The sequence below is a fragment of the Ranitomeya imitator genome, chromosome 8 (genome assembly GCF_032444005.1).
Source record: "Ranitomeya imitator isolate aRanImi1 chromosome 8, aRanImi1.pri, whole genome shotgun sequence".
In the NCBI taxonomy this organism is placed as follows: Eukaryota; Metazoa; Chordata; class Amphibia; order Anura; family Dendrobatidae; genus Ranitomeya; species Ranitomeya imitator.
The window spans coordinates 15,981,316-15,998,013 of record NC_091289.1 but is presented as its reverse complement, the minus strand read 5'-3'; the positions used below and the strand labels follow the sequence as shown (position 1 = coordinate 15,998,013).

Genomic DNA, 16,698 nt, shown 5'->3' with positions numbered 1-16,698 from the left:
AGATAAAAGAGCAGTCCAAGGTTAAAATATATATTTTATCGCCTTAAAGGCACAGTAGACAATTCACTATATACACGATGGTTACACATATACAATAGTCAGATATGCAAATACAATAGTGGTAGAGCAAAATATATAAGCAGATGGATCATATCAATTACAGGTTTGATGTTAGATCATGTGTGTGCTGGTCCTATGGGTCATGGGCTGCCAGCTGGCTCCTAGGTCCTTCACAGCGTGTTACTCAACATGACCCCACTTTCAAAGTGGACCACATGCACAGCAGAGAGAAAGACCACATGGCCTTAACCTAGCCTTTATCCCCTTTGGGTCTCTCCTGTCCTCTGGGCTGAGTCTAAATCCCCTCCTCTTGCCTCCAGAAGCTAAAAACTCAAAAACCAGAAATGAGTCATAACTCTTTAATGAACGGTCCTAGGGAAGCGGTTTTGGCACCATTGGATCCGGTCGGGTCCCTGCTACACGTTGAGACTAAACACATCTTGGTTATTTGGTTCTTATTAGCCATTCTACATATCACCCCTCCCTGGCGTGTTAGAACGGATCAAGCCCCTGGAAAGCGTTCACAATGTTCTGGAGATCTTGGAAAAATACACCATGAACGGCTAGGACGTATAGTATCTCCATAACTCCTTATGGAATCATGTTTCTAGAATTTTCTTTGGCAGCTTCAGTAGGACTAAATATTGCAAGCAAGCCTTTGTCCTGCATGAGCCGGCTCAAGGTGTGAGATCTGTCACAGCCTTTGGGGGCTTGACCCCCTGCTGAGCTAGATGCCAGCTTTCTCCTTGAGGCTTTGAAATATTGGACTTCTTGATGAGTCCTTGGTCGAAGGAAAGAGGGTTTTGTAATCCCAGGCCAAATAGGATACCAATGATTGGCATGAAATTATATCTCTTAATATAATTGGCTCGGCCAAGAAAGTTGCTGATAGACTCCTCCAACAGCGGCTTATTTCCGGTGAGAGCAAAACGATCGGCTTCTGAAATTGAGCAGACAGGCGCCTTTTCTGGAGGCCCCCATGCACAGTTTATCTGCTAATATCGGCGGGTTCGTCTGGCTCTAGTGTACTGTGCCCTTAGGTTGTTTAAAAAAAATGTTAATGGTGACTTGCCTTTATGGAGATATCTCGGTAGATGCCAATTGCAGAATGCATCATGAGAAGCCATGAATGTTTTGGCAGAGTTGTGCTATCGTATCACTCGGCAGGCTCAGATACACCAGCTCAGGAATCCTGGAGTCTATTGGATGAGGAATTTAGGTACACAGATGTTGTATGTTCCTCTCTTCGAGCATTATGCTGTGGATTTATTACTTACCGCCCTGTTGATGCAGTGGTAAAACTCTTCTCCGAAAAAATGTTTGTGATAAATGCAGTGAAGTTGTATATTCCTGCGAGCTATAAACCATCAGGGCCTTAATGCTCAGACGGGACGGTCCTAATGTACGAGTGAAACGTCTGCATTCCTCGGCCCTATAGTCATGGTCGTGTGCGGAGAACAATGAGCCACATTCATAGCGGCGGTCCTGGGCCCTTACGTTAGATGTTACTTTACCCTATGTCATGCTATGGAGCTGATTCATGCACGGGCCCGGGATTGTGTCACGTTTTACGGACCAGCAGTTACCATGGGGCCGAACACAACATACGGTTTGCTAATCCGAAAATGTATAAACAAGTAAAAATCAGAAATGGCTCCTGACAGTTTGATGGACAGAGACGTGCGATTTGCTTTTGTAATACGAAAATTTCTATCGCCCAAGGGATTCATCGTAATGATTATGTCACCTCCATACTCCTGTACCTGACATACCGGACACCTGGGCCCCGGTGCAAACCGTGTAGCCCCCTCCGCTTACCGCGTGCCATTTATAATACTGGTGGCCCAGATGCAAATACTACCTTTGACCCCTTTTTGAACATTTTCATCCTTATCCATGCCGCGTTTTACAGCTTACACCCCTCCATTCCCCATTTCTTGCTCTCTTATTCCAGTTTCTTGCAAGGTGTTGGGAGTCTTCGTCACATTTTGCAATGGGCCTGGTAGAAGAAGACATGTTTGCCAATTCTCTCCGAAGCTCCCGAAGAGTTGCCAAATCTCCTGGGTGCAAATTCTCTCAAAAACTACTTCTTGGAGGGCTTGGTGATGCTGGTGTCCAAAAAGCACATTTAGGCAGCATGAACGAGGTACCGCGATCTATTTGATTCCAAAAAATTATGGGACTATCATACATTGTAGCTGCCTTGATCTCGCCAATTAAAAAAAAAAGGGGCCAAAAAGTGAGTGCCCCCATATAGAAGTAAAGGAGAGTGACTACACTACATTCGATTTATCCCCTTTGTGCAAGCAACGCCATATAGCGGTCTGTCTAGTTCCTCGCCGTGCACCGTCCTCCTGCACTAGGATATAGGGCTGCACAATCAATGAGCGTCATGTCGGATATTGTCCGTCCTGGACCCAGTGTGGTGACGGCCACATCACAGGCAGAGCCAGTCATTACAATACAAATCACACAGCAAGTTACATAAGAGGGATGAGCTCATCGGTGTATTCAAGGGCATTCAAATCCAATCTCCAGGTCACAGTGAAAGAAAACAGGATTTGATAGGGATTAGGTCGGACCGGGGGAGGGGGGGTCATACAATAAGATCAGTGACGTTACTACAGAGCACTCAATGTGCAGCGACAGCTTCTATTTCTGCTGCATCTGAAGACGCTTTCTCTGGAGGACATCTGTAATAACTATTAAGATGACCATTAAAGGGGTGTTATCGAGCCAGTGCCAGGCAGCAGCTGCCAAGGCAAACAGGATCATGGGGTGCATTAAAAGATGTCTGGATACACATGATGAGAGCATTATACTGCCTCTGTACAAATCCCTAGTTAGACCGCACATGGAGTACTGTGTCCAGTTTTGGGCACCGGTGCTCAGGAAGGATATAATGGAACTAGAGAGAGTACAAAGGAGGGCAACAAAATTAATAAAGGGGATGGGAGAACTACAATACCCAGATAGATTAGCGAAATTAGGATTATTTAGTCTAGAAAAAAGACGACTGAGGGGCGATCTAATAACCATGTATAAGTATATAAGGGGACAATACAAATATCTCGCTGAGGATCTGTTTATACCAAGGAAGGTGACGGGCACAAGGGGGCATTCTTTGCGTCTGGAGGAGAGAAGGTTTTTCCACCAACATAGAAGAGGATTCTTTACTGTTAGGGCAGTGAGAATCTGGAATTGCTTGCCTGAGGAGGTGGTGATGGCGAACTCAGTCGGGGGGTTCAAGAGAGGCCTGGATGTCTTCCTGGAGCAGAACAATATTGTATCATACAATTAGGTTCTGTAGAAGGACGTAGATCTGGGGATTTATTATGATGGAATATAGGCTGAACTGGATGGACAAATGTCTTTTTTCGGCCTTACTAACTATGTTACTATGTTACTATGAGAACTTTAATATTACTGACTAATAGGTCATCAATGTCTCTGATTGCAGCAGTATAGTCCTATACTTATTAATAAGGGCTGTGAATGGTACTAAAAGTTATCCTATTGACTTGTTGAGAGAGCTTGCAGTACCATTCGTGACCACAACACAATGTGTGGCGCTGTAGCATTTTTGCAACACTGCAATCCCATCAATCAGCTGATTGGCCGGGATGCCGGGAGTTGGACCTCCGCTATTGACGGTTTGCACTAAAAAAAAATTGCATAAAACTGGATTAGTTAGTGAGGTTTGAAGTAGGATAAAAACAGGCGTAAAAAATAGTTGTTTACGACTTCAGCTCTGAACTTGGGAAAACATAGGTCCAGTTGTGTCTGGATACCCCAAACCACGTCTTATTGTCCTCCACCACCCAAATGTCTTCCTATAGCCGGTCCCTGATGCCAAAGGGGGCCCAAAACCAATATGCCAACTAAGAGTGCCCCAATAGTATAACTGGTGCATGGAAGTTGGGGGGGCATGTTACGGATTTTGCATTGGACTCTGGACACCTTTGCCGTCTTAAGACCCCCATACACGATTGAGAATAGTTGTCCAAAGCAACTGAATTTGGTCGGACTGACTGACCACCTGATGGGTATGGACGTCTCCTGACTCTCCCCCCAAGAGATTATATTGGGGGGAAAGAAGCACAAGCTGGTTGAATTATAACGTCTGATCCCTTTGTTCTCAGGGGAGATAAGTGGCTATAGGCGATGTCTGGCAAAGATTTACTCCCATCTCCTTACTGGAAACATGCATGCTTATCTGACACGAGCGTGCATGTCTATCGGGTGCTTGGAGGAGAAGGCTGTCAGCACAACTAGGTTTCTAATCTCTAGTATTTGGTTGCAATCTCCTTGGCTCGTGTCTTCTGTTTGCCCAGCTCAAATAAACTCTTTGGTAACATTATGAAAATTCCTCCTGCTCTGACCCATTTCCTTTGGGTCTCTTGACATTAGGTCTTGCGGCAGCTTTTGATGGTTCTTTACCTCATTTGTGACTTGGGTGGGCTCCAGTAGACTAAACCTTTCCATAGTTCTCAGCAAGGAAAGACCAAAGTTGTGCTACAGGAATGGAGGTTCTCGATGAGGCGATGGAAACGTTCTTGCAGATGTTTCCAGTCCAGTCAATCTGTCCCCAGCTTGGGCTGACAATGACTCGGGGGGTCTCTACAGGGGCAGCGTGTAACGTTTCCAGCCGAGAGACTTGAGTTGTGTGTTATGGAATAAGTGAGTGTTGCGGATCACGGTCACTCGATGCTCCTTGATCCCCGGCTTCCACCAACTACTCGTCAAGTCAGGAGAGTGGGGAACGTGCCAAAACATTACTGCCGTCACAGGGTCTCTAATGTCCTTAAAACAATCCTCTTGTTGCCTCTTCTAAGATAAGCAAATATAGAAGTGGGACAGACATCGAGGCTGTCGGTGACGGGTGGAAAGATGTCTCATCCAAACATAAAGCGTAGTGGACATGTCTACTATATGTGTATACAGTAGGGCCAACCGTAACGAAAAGCACTGGTGGAACACGGCAGGTGGAGCTGGAGTTGACTCACTCCATGTTTTGTGCTTCCAACAATTGACCATAAATGGTCCTTTTACACCCAAAATTGTAACTAACAGCTTAATAAATGTGGGCCACAGTATGTGTCGGACAGAGTATTATGCCTCTCCGCCCCCATATGAAAATGTAAAAAAATTCCTACATTAAGAACATTATTTTACAGGCGTTCTATAATCATCTAAAATCCTTTAAATCTAATAGTATTTTCCATTTTTTACAACCACATAGAAAATTTTGCTTTATCACCGGTTGTACGTCTATTACGATCACGCTGGCATCTATGGCTGTAACCACTAAGTGTTCACTTTCCCTACAGCACCTCCGAAGGGGAAACAAAGCATTACACTGAAATTCTTAGCTCCAAAGCTTTTCTTTTTGATTTTATAATAGGAAAATTTATTAAGAGACGTGCATTTTTGAACTGGCATAAGAAGTTCCAAAAATTAGCCCCCCTCTCCAACAGAAAAATGCTGAAACTCTCATTTTGAAATAACATTATTCTACGGGGTGTTCTAGGTACATGAGGGATCAGAAATCCTTTAAGGTGCTGCAGGTTGATGGAGTTTGGGTTCTGAGACCCCCGCCGAAAGTTGAAAGTCTGCTCTAAAGTGCTCACTCACGCACCCTTAAGTGCTGCATAAGCGCCGCTACAAAGCCTTTTGTTAAAGCGTTTAAAGGGGGGGAAAAAAGCATACAAAATTATCATAATTGATTGTAAGACTTTACATTTAAAGGCATTTTCCACTTTTTGCACCCCCTAAAATTAGTCTGGTTAGGTCAGAACACCAAGTGATCAAGTGTAATCAGTCTGGGAGACCGCTATCAAGTGTTTAGTTTCCCTACAGCGCCTCCGCAGGGGAAAAAAAGCATTGCACTGAAATTATTAAGAAACCCCTTTTAGGAACGGATTTAAAAATATGTTTTCCAAACTGGACACATTTTAAAATTTCAGATGAAACTAATTTTATCAGTCCATGGGAATGGGAGACTCTGAATGATGGCAGATTGTGTAGTAAAAATATTTTGACCAGGAAAATGATAAATCCAGACTCAGAATCTCGACTTTCTGAGGCCGCTGTTTCCAATCAGTCTGTTTTGCAATTGGAAAATCATAACAAAATGTGACATTGATCAATATTCCAGGCGGCCGCGGGGGTGCGACACATTTGCAGCTGCTGATTTTCTCATCGGCATGCTGAGAGCCTCGGCCGAGCTGGACTGGCTACAGAATAGCTTGGCTGGAAGTTCCCTCCGGCTCCGCCAGCAGTTATGTAACTGTTGTTATTAGGACTTAGAAAAGAAACACTGAAATCATGGAGACTCTGCAGCAGTGATGTGAAGGCGGCAGAAGCCCAGCTGCTGAGATACTGCATCTATAATAGAGTGTAGCAGGCATGCTCTGTGACCTATACCATGGTGTAGGGAGGAGAGGAGGTGAGCTGTGACATCACCTATTGTGAATGGTGGATCCTGTGTTATTTACTGTATATAGAGGTGTTATCAGTCATTGTACAGGAGGAGGAGGTGAGCTGTGACATCACCTATTGTGAATGGTGGATCCTGTGTTATCTACTGTATATAGAGGTGTTATCAGTCATTGTACAGGAGGAGGAGGTGAGCTGTGACATCACCTATTGTGAATGGTGGATCCTGTGTTATCTACTGTATATAGAGGTGTTATCAGTCATTGTACAGGAGGAGGAGGTGAGCTGTGACATCACCTATTGTGAATGATGGATCCTGTGTTATCTACTGTATATAGAGGTGTTAGTCATTGTACAGGAGGGGGAGGTGAGCTGTGACATCACCTATTGTGAATGGTGGATTCTGTGTTATCTACCGTATATACAGGTGTTATCAGTCATTGTATAGGAGGAGATGGTGAGCTGTGACATCACCTATTGTGAATAGTGGATCCTGTGTTATCTACTGTATATAGAGGTGTTATCAGTCATTGTCGAGGAGGAGGAGGAGGAGGTGAGCTGTGACTTCTGTTGTGAATGGTGGATCCTGTGTGATCTGTATAGAAGTGCTACTTATCGTTATAATCCTGTCTGTGATGATAATGAGAATGATGATAAGTGATCTCTACAGTATAGAAATGTAAAAAATAATCCAGGAGTCTGATGATGCTCTGTTAGGGCAGGATATGATCATGGCTATCACTGTACTATATAACCCCCTTCTTCTTTGGTTTGCAGATGGCGCAGTCAGGGTAGGGCAGGAGTGGTGTCGCCTGTTGACAGTGCATTTCCATATTCCAGCTTCCTTCCCACATGGCGGCCCACGGCCTGCTACATTCCAGGCTTCATGCCTACTTGTTGTGACTGCACAGTGTGTACGCAGCCACGGAGCCTCGGGCAGGTTGGAACAAACACTTTATAGCACCAAGCGATGAATGAATTGAGGCCTGAGTAAACGTATTGCTGGATGTTGAGTGCTGCGCGCTCGGCTCCGCAGATCATACCTGCAGCGCATTAGTGAAGAGAGACGATGGGACTATTAATTCCAGTAAGTGCAATCAATTAGAAGATGTTTGGCTAATTGGCTGCGGGCAGAGACCGGTGTAATGTCACCATCGAAACGGGCGTAAAAGATGAAGGCAAAACGGAATAGACAAGATCAACGATGTAAAGGAGATGAAACCACGGACCCTGCAGACACATGGACCCCTGCACATCATCATCCTCTTCTGCGCATCATGAAGACTACTGGAACAAGGGGAGGAGAACTCCAGGACTTGGGGAATAGTTGGCAATTGTCCGGGGTGCAGCAAAAATCTCCCATAAGAGAGGGCTCGCTGACTATGAAAGTCTATGCAGTGGGATAATAGCAGCTTAGCAGAGACAGTCCGTTTTGCGGTAACAACAGTTGCCCCCCACTCTGCTCTAGAGCGCCCCCTGTCTGCCATCTCTGGAGCATCTTTCACCCATTCCTTCCTGTCTTGGTTGCAGAACAAGTTCTTATGGAAGAAGGAGCTGACACAGGGTGGGCTGCACTATTTGGGAAAGACCCCCTTAGGTGGGATTAAGGGGGGGTAACTGTCAATTTGGTGGAACTAAAAGTCCAAGCATGGAAAAAAAACTACAATACTCACTATATAATGACCTCAAAGTTGTCAACTCTCCCCAAACATCTGTGAAGCCCCCACTAAAAATGGGAGACCTTCTGGAGTCCTGGATGAGGTGGCAATTCCTCCTGTAAGAAGATTAGGAGGGTCTTATACAGGGCCGAGGCCTATTTAAAGGGTGTAATCTATAAAATAAGTAGACAAAAAGGGGCATACATCTTATCCAATCTCCCTGGAAAGGGTTTCTAAAGCTGGCACGTATGAAGAGGATGTCCAGGAATATGATATTGATGACCTATCAACTTCTGGCGTTCTGAATCAGAACAACTCCTCTCTAATGAGATTAGGAAAAAAAAAAAAATAACAGAGTCAAAAGATGAGTACCCGAAAAGTATGAGTCCAGGGGGATCCATCCCTTTAAATACAATGATGGCTGCAGCGCACCGTGCTGATTGTCTGCAGGTATGGATCTAATTTCTGGCCCCGATCCCGATGTATAATGTGATTACACACTCCTTCCATCATACGCACGTATGTTTTCGGTTTACATTTCCTGACATCTGCAGTGAACCATCCGGCGCGGCGCTCTGTAATCAAGGACCGCGTCCTTTATATCGCTAATTGATCCAGCAGAGCCCGGGGCCACGTAATTGGGAGTCGCCGGCTCCCATAATACGTTACACAAATGTGGCTGCCGCGTGTTTGCGGGTTATGAAGCTGTTTTTCCATTTCGATGTGACATAATCGGGATCCTGTGATGGCGATCGCTCAAGAAATGATCCCTGTGAACACGAGGAGACGGCGGTGGCCGGTAGCCATTTATAGAGAAAGCAGACGTTGTTTACCAGAGCGGGCGACTCCAGATAAATCTGCAACTTGTCGAAACGGACGTGATATCGGGCACGCACGGGGCGGCGATGTACAGCCCCGCGGAAGAACCGTGATACATGCCCATATAAATCCGCAATTACTCCTTGGTAGCTGCAGTACCTGACACGGCCCATGGACAAGGGTGGCGCTGTTTTTTGAAAGAAATCAACCATCTTTTTCTAATCCCTTTAATTTCCTGGGGTAGTTGAGGGGGAAAAGGAAATAAATGGTATCTGCTGCTGGATATATATTCCCAGTAGTGGGGGCATCACATCAACAATAATCTCCAGACTTACCACAGATCCTGGGCCTCCGACTGATCGTGTACCAGTTATAATGCCGGTGTCTTCTTACGTCGCAGAGTCGTTTTTATGGCCCTAGAGCTTCTACCTTTGCACCAACCGCAGATACATCCCTGCTCCCTCGTCTGGGTCTCGAACCAAAAAGATGGTAGCCAAGCATCTCGAAATGAACGATTCATGCCAGTCTTAATGCCCATACAGAAGGCGGCCATAAGTGCTGCCGAGCACGGACAGCCAGTAACGGGGGTGCGGTTCCTGATCAGCGCTGTGGCCCCTTTATTCTCAGGATGGGTGTTGCCCCCTTACCAATCATAAAGCGACATCCCATCACTTTACAAGCTAGAAATACCCCTGTAACTCTGTGGCTGATTCTCCAGCACAGTGCTGGAGAGGGGTACACAGTTCTGGGGGGACAGTAAGTCCACCCTATGTGCTCTCCTTGTCGTGATGCACAAACCTTTTTTATTTTTTTCATGAAAAAGTCCGATAAGTTACACTAAGCTCTTCGGTGTCACGAGGGTCAGAAAGATGTCTTCTAGTTTCCTCTGTGACATCTGCTTCAGATTTAGGAAATCTCCCGCAGAATTCATATATTTGTTGTGGGTTTATTTGTTCCTCAGAGGTCAACGCCGATCACATGCCGAGGTACGAGGCGGTCTCCTGCCAAACAGTGCACCGTGTTAATGCCGCTAACTCACAACTTCCTATTGAAAACAAGGCCTGGAGATGGGACGGACGCGACTCCTGGTTCAGATTAAGAAGCTGAGATCCTTCATTCACCTCTCGTGCCCTGTAGATCGCCTCGCTCTCCCTCCTGCGCGTGGTAGCCATGCTCGTGGCCATCGTGTCGCTTGGAACATACCCTTAGAAATGTCCGATACGTGGGCAACCAAACAGATGAATGTGCTGTTCTGCCGGCACCGGGAACAACTGATCGGCGGTGCTGCCGGGGATCGTATCCCAAAACTATCTACTTTGGCCTTGTCATGTGATGTGTTCTTGATGAAGTTTTGGACTCAAAAACTCTTCAGAGCATTGCGGCTTTAAGTCTCCTCATCTCGACATGCTTAACATGTCACTCTCCGCAAGGGGAAACAATACTTCTTGAATCTTTATGGTGGAAAGTCTGAAGTAACTAGGCTTTGCTTCGCCCCCTTTTTTGCTGCAGATGGGGCCTCCGTTCTCCCTCCCGGGGGTCCTGTCCCATCCATCGTCCAGACTCTGAGTCATTTCCTACAGAAGAAACTCTGGAATTACAGCAGCCTGACACCTGCGCCCGCTCTACAGTAATCGAGACCGTCTGTGTTCTTTCAATTGTCTGTTTCAGGTTTCTACCCTGGAGATGTCGTATCTGGGCCGGAGCTCAGGTCGTGGAGGGTAATAAAGGAATAACTCGTCCCAGAATTGCTACGATTCTCGTCCAAAACCTAATTGTGACCACACTGAGGCCTGTGGCAGCTGTCGGAGCTGTCACCCCATATCAAAATTAGGATCCTTGTTGTAGGTCACGTCTTTCCACACTCCACTACAGAAGGAGGCAATAAAGGGGTCGTGTCATGGCATACAAGCTCTTTAATAAGGGTGATCAACTGATCGCCAGCTCCAGCTTCAGTTGGCTGCTTACTTTCCCTGCAGTGGCCACTACAGGGGAAATGGAGTATTACATGTGGTCATTCTACTGAATGGTTAACAATGTGATATATGGATGACCCGAGTCCGCTGTTCTTCACTCTGGCCCAAGGAGGGGTCATGAGATGAAGACCCCCACTCTGTCTGTACTATATTTAAATATGGGCTTTTCCTTACTAATTATTTACCATGTATGAGCATTAGTAGTACACGAGGAGAGTCGGCAATCCCCCCAGCAGGAAGAAATTAAGGGATAACCCAGCCCCCCACCAGAACGCCATTCTCGCTCCCCTTCCATCTGTTTCTTGTTACTCGTTTCAGCCCGCTTTGCTTTCGCAGCCCCTCATCATGGGGAGAATGAAAACCAGTCCTCAGAGTCTCCGCAGCAGTCAGGTCCTTTGTCTTACTGCTCCCAGCCACAAACTTTTATGCTCCATCAGTGACTGAATTCATAGGTGTGGATGTCGGGTCTAGACATACCAAGCCGCATCTATCTATCTATCTATCTATCTATCTATCTATCTATCTATCTATCTATCTATCTATCTGTATGTCTGTCTGTCTGTCCATCTATCTAATCCCCTTTAAAAAATCCAAAGAACTCGCTTTTTTTTGCTTCGGTCGAGAGACTAGATCCCTGTAGATATGTTTATATTATATTGTAGCAAAGCCAATTAGGCTAAGATTAAACTCTAGCTCTACAGGTTCTGATTAGATCACCTGGATAGCCCTGCGTATAAACAGGCTAGCTGAATTCCTTAGTCAGTCAGCTGGGGGAAGCTGACCAGACTGGATGTGTCTTGAAGCTGTAGAGAGAGACAGGCCACCATCCCTCTCAGAAACGAGTCTACACAGGCCATGTGCAGAGAACCGCAAGTATCACTGGTTGCCTGTTTGCAATGGATGATAGCTGTTGTGTTTGACCGGAATGGGACTAGTTTAGCCGTGGCTGAGAGTGAATCCCTACAACTCGTATATATACTCCTCAACTTTAAAATTGCAACACCAAGAAGGAAAAGTCATGGAATTTTGGAAATCACTGGATCGATACCCGTGTCAATAATCTGCAAATAATGAGTGCCATGTGAAAAAATCCCCGCACTCACAGCCTTGGCTACTATCAATTAGGTTATTAATGGTTGCACCAGGCTGTATGATGCCCGTATTACTGTTAGCAGCTTACTTGGCCTAAACCAGCTCCCATGGCTGCAACGTCTCTGGACTTGTCTCCCATCTGGCCAAAACCAGCTCCCATGGCTGCAGCGTCTCCAGACTTACAGTATCTCCCATCTGGCCTAAACCTTCTCCCATGGCTGCAACGTCTCCAGACTTGTCTCCCATCTGGCCTAAGCCTGCTCCCATGGCTGCAGCATCTCCAGACTTGTCTCCCATCTGGCCTAAACTTTCTCCCATGGCTGCAACGTCTCCGGACTTGTCTCCCATCTGTCCTAAACCTGCTCCCATGGCTGCAGTGTCTCCAGACTTGTCTCCCATCTGGCCTAAACCTGCTCCAATGGCTGCAGCGTCTCCAGACTTGTCTCCCATCTAGCCTAAACCTTCTCCCATGGCTGCAGCCTCTCCAGACTTGTCTCCCATCTGGCCTAAACCTTCTCCCATGGCTACAGCCTCTCCAGAATTGTTTCCCGTCCGGCCTAAACCTGCTCCCATGGCTGCAGCGTCTTCGGACGTGTCTCCCATCTGGCCTAAACCTTCTCCCATGGCTGCAGTGTCTCCAGACTTGTCTTCCATCTGGCCTAAACCTGCTCCCATGGCTGCAGCGTCTCCAGACTTGTCTCCCATCTGGCCTAAACCTTCTCCCATGGCTGCAGCCTCTCCAGAATTGTTTCCCGTCCGGCCTAAACCTGCTCCCATGGCTGCAGCGTCTTCGGACTTGTCTCCCATCTGGCCTAAACCTTTTCCCACGGCTGCAGCGTCTCCGGACTTGTCTCCCATCTGGCCTAAACCTTCTCCCACGGCTGCAGCGTCTCCGGACTTGTCTCCCATCTGGCCTAAACCTGCTCCCATGGCTGCAGCGTCTCCAGACTTGTCTCCCATCTGGCCTAAACCTGTTCCCATGGCTGCAGCGTCTCCAGACTTGTCTCCCATCTGGCCTAAACCTTCTCCCATGGCTGCAGCCTCTCCAGACTTGTCTCCCATCTGGCCTAAACCTTCTCCCATGGCTACAGCCTCTCCAGAATTGTCTCCCATCTGGCCTAAACCTGCTCCCATGGCTGCAGCGCCTCCGGACTTGTCTCCCATTGGGGACGTCATTGGTCAGTGATTACATAGGAACTGCCAGCAGCGGATCTTGATGATTTACCCAAGTGCATTCAGCGGCAGTACCTTCCTCAGACAACCATTAATAACCTCACTGATAGCAGCCAAGGCTGGAGGTCCAGGGATTTCTTATACCCCAGACTGAATAATTTGTGAGATGTTGTTTCTAGTTCTCCATTATTTGCAGATCAGTAAATCTGCATTGTGTGATTTCCAGAATTACATGACTTTTCCTTCTTGGAGTTGCGATTTCAATGTTGAGGAGTGTAGATTATTTAGCTCGTTCTTTATTTTCCTGTCTGGGCCGCTCTTTATTTTTGGATTACTCCATGTTTTGATCTATTCACCAGCAGATTCCTAATTGGAAGCAGATTTTCCAGGGAGACAATGGAGCAGACGCTCAGGAGGCTCCTCATCATGGGAGCAGGATGTTACAATCTCTCAGGTCTGATGGCGGAGTGCGGCTTTACATAAGGGGTTAACATCCTACCTTGCTGTTTGGTTACCGGCGTCCTCCATGTCGTCGACAGGACGAGTCCAGGAGGCGCATTGCCAATAATGGGGTCTCTTTGGGTTAGTGGGGTCACTTTGCCAGGCTGTGTCGAAGGTTTTTCTGCTTCTTGAGCTTTTCCGGGATCTATAGGTAAATGGAAAGTTTTCAATCATGGAACAGAATTAGATGGTTTAGAGGAAAATATCATGGACATCACAGCTATTGCCCCAAATTATCAATTTGGCAAAACAAACAAGAAAAACTGGAAGTATGGTGCAGTTCCCATAGCCACAGCATCTGAATGCACCCTCCGTATATTCTGTAGGACATCTAACAGGGGGGTCCTATACTTACCAACAAATAAGCCACGACAAGGACACCCTGCCCACACTTGCGCGTGGTTTATTATTAAAAATTGTTATTGATTTGACATTTTGGCTCTACATTGCACATTTAAAGGGGATCTGTCATCAGGTCAAAAGTCTTTAGTTTTTTAGCTTATTTTACTCCCGCTGCTCCCCTGAGTATTCTGTTTTCTGTTTTTTTCAAATCTGCCATACGGTTCCTGAAATATGGGGCTTTTTATTCAGCGCTACCTTTTATGGTCTTTAATGAGGAGGTGTGGCTCACTGGGTAATTATGCAGACTAAAGCTGTGAAGCCACACCCCCTTACCAAACCTGTGAGCCACGCCCCCTTAGTGAAGACCATAAAAAGATCCATATCTCTGGAACCATATAGCGGATTCACAAAAAACAAAAACCGGAATACTCAGTGGAGCAGTGGGAATAAAATAAGCTAAAATACTAAATACGTATGACCTGATGACAGGTTGCCTTTAAATGAGCAATGTGGAGCTAAAAGGGGAGCAGCAGGAATTAAATAAGAACAGAAACTAGCTGCTTTGGTCCGTGTGACAAGTCCTCTTTAAACAGCGCAGCTATTCTTTTTTGTCATTATCTCGACGTATCTAAATAACGGATTTAAACTCCTTACGTTTTGGGGATTTTTATTAAACTAATTATTGGCAGTATATTATTGGCTTTTTCTTTTTACTTTTGTATGCGCACTTCACATATAGTGACACATTTTTTGGTTACATCTATTGCCTGTCCACTAGCGTCTAGGACTCCTGCTGCTCCACATCCAAGAGAGCGAGGCCTCCAGCACAAATGAGAGAAAACAGAACCTCATTCATCAACAGTCATGCAAATAAGGCTACTTTCACACTGGCGTTTTTTTTAATACGTCGCAATGCGTCGTTTAGGGGAAAAAACGCATCCTGCAAAGTTGTTTGCAGGATGCGTTTTTGCCCCATAGAGTAACATTACCGACGCATTGCGACGTATTGACACACGTTGCAACCGTGTTGTGGCGGACCGCCGGGAGCAAAAAACGTTAAATGCAACGTTTTTTTTGCTGCCGACGGACCGCTTTTTCCGACCGCGCATGCGCGTCCGGAACTCCGCCCCCACCTCCCCGCACCTCACAATGGGGCAGCGGATGCGCCGGAGAAATGCATCCGCTGCACCCGTTGTGCGGCGCATCAAACGCTAGCGTCGGAATCCGACGCTAGTGTGAAAGTAGCCTTAGACATAAAACAAGGATATGATATTGCTTGTAATATAATCACACGGACATCTCTCTTATAATCTCTAAAGACAATGAAATCCTGTCTTAAAGGGAATGTGTCATAATTCCGCAATTATCGGCAGCTATTGTTTAAATTAAGCTTTTATGTTTCAATATTTCAAATTACTATCAATATATATATGAAAAATTCTGAAATCTTGCAATTTTCATATTGGCCACTAGGCCTTATACTACACTGGTACGGTATGTCCTGTTCTATACAGGAAACATTTTTAGCAGTTTCATTATCATCACAGACAGAATCACAATAACAGGTAACACCTCTATAAATAGTAGATAACACAGGATCCACCATTCACAATAGGTGATGTCACAGCTCACCTCCTCCTCCTGTACAATGACTGATAGCACCTCTATATACAGTAGATAACACAGGATCCACCATTCACAATAGGTGATGTCACAGCTCACCTCCTCCTCCTGTACAATGACTGATAACACCTCTATATACAGTAGATAACACAGGATCCACCATTCACAATAGGTGATGTCACAGCTCACCTCCTCCTCCTGTACAATGACTGATAGCACCTCTATATACAGTAGATAACACAGGATCCACCATTCACAATGGAGCATGTCACAGCTCACCTCCTCCTCTTATACAATGACTGATAATACCTCTATTTACAGTAGATAACACAGGATCCACCATTCACAATAGGTGATGTCACAGCTCACCTCCTCCTCCTGTACAATGACTGATAACACCTCTATATACAGTAGATAACGCAGGATCCACCATTCACAATAGATTATGTCACAGCTCACCTCCTCCTCCTGTACAATGACTGATAACACCTCTATATACAGTAGATAACACAGGATCCACCATTCACAATAGGTGATGTCACAGCTCACCTCCTCCTCCTGTACAATGACTGATAACACCTCTATATACAGTAGATAACGCAGGATCCACTATTCACAATAGATGATGTCACAGCTCACCTCCTCCTCCTGTACAATGACTGATAACACCTCTATATACAGTAGATAACACAGGATCCACCATTTACAATAGGTGATGTCACAGCTCACCTCCTCCTCCTGTACAATGACTGATAACACCTCTATATACAGTAGATAACACAGGATCCACCATTCACAATAGGTGATGTCACAGCTCACCTCCTCCTCCTGTACAATGACTGATAACACCTCTATATACAGTAGATAACGCAGGATCCACCATTCACAATAGATGATGTCACAGCTCACCTCCTCCTCCTGTACAATGACTGATAACACCTCTATATACAGTAGATAACGCAGGATCCACCATTCACAATAGATGATGTCACAGCCCACCTCCTCCTCCTGTACAATGA

The 16,698-nt window shown here is 45.9% G+C and overlaps 2 protein-coding genes across 4 annotated transcripts in view; one reads left to right on the top strand and one right to left on the bottom strand.

Annotated features, from left to right (window-relative positions):
* Positions 1 to 16,698, top strand: part of CRELD1 (cysteine rich with EGF like domains 1) — a 110,467-nt gene that overhangs the window by 37,923 nt on the left and 55,846 nt on the right. The window lies entirely within an intron of this gene.
* PRRT3 (proline rich transmembrane protein 3) overlaps positions 1 to 16,698 on the bottom strand; it is a 55,849-nt gene that overhangs the window by 4,750 nt on the left and 34,401 nt on the right. For both annotated transcript variants that reach the window (XM_069736396.1, XM_069736397.1), the window contains exon 3: positions 13,713 to 13,859. In XM_069736396.1, the coding sequence (XP_069592497.1) occupies positions 13,713 to 13,859 (147 nt within the window). The remainder of the gene's footprint in view (positions 1 to 13,712; positions 13,860 to 16,698) is intronic.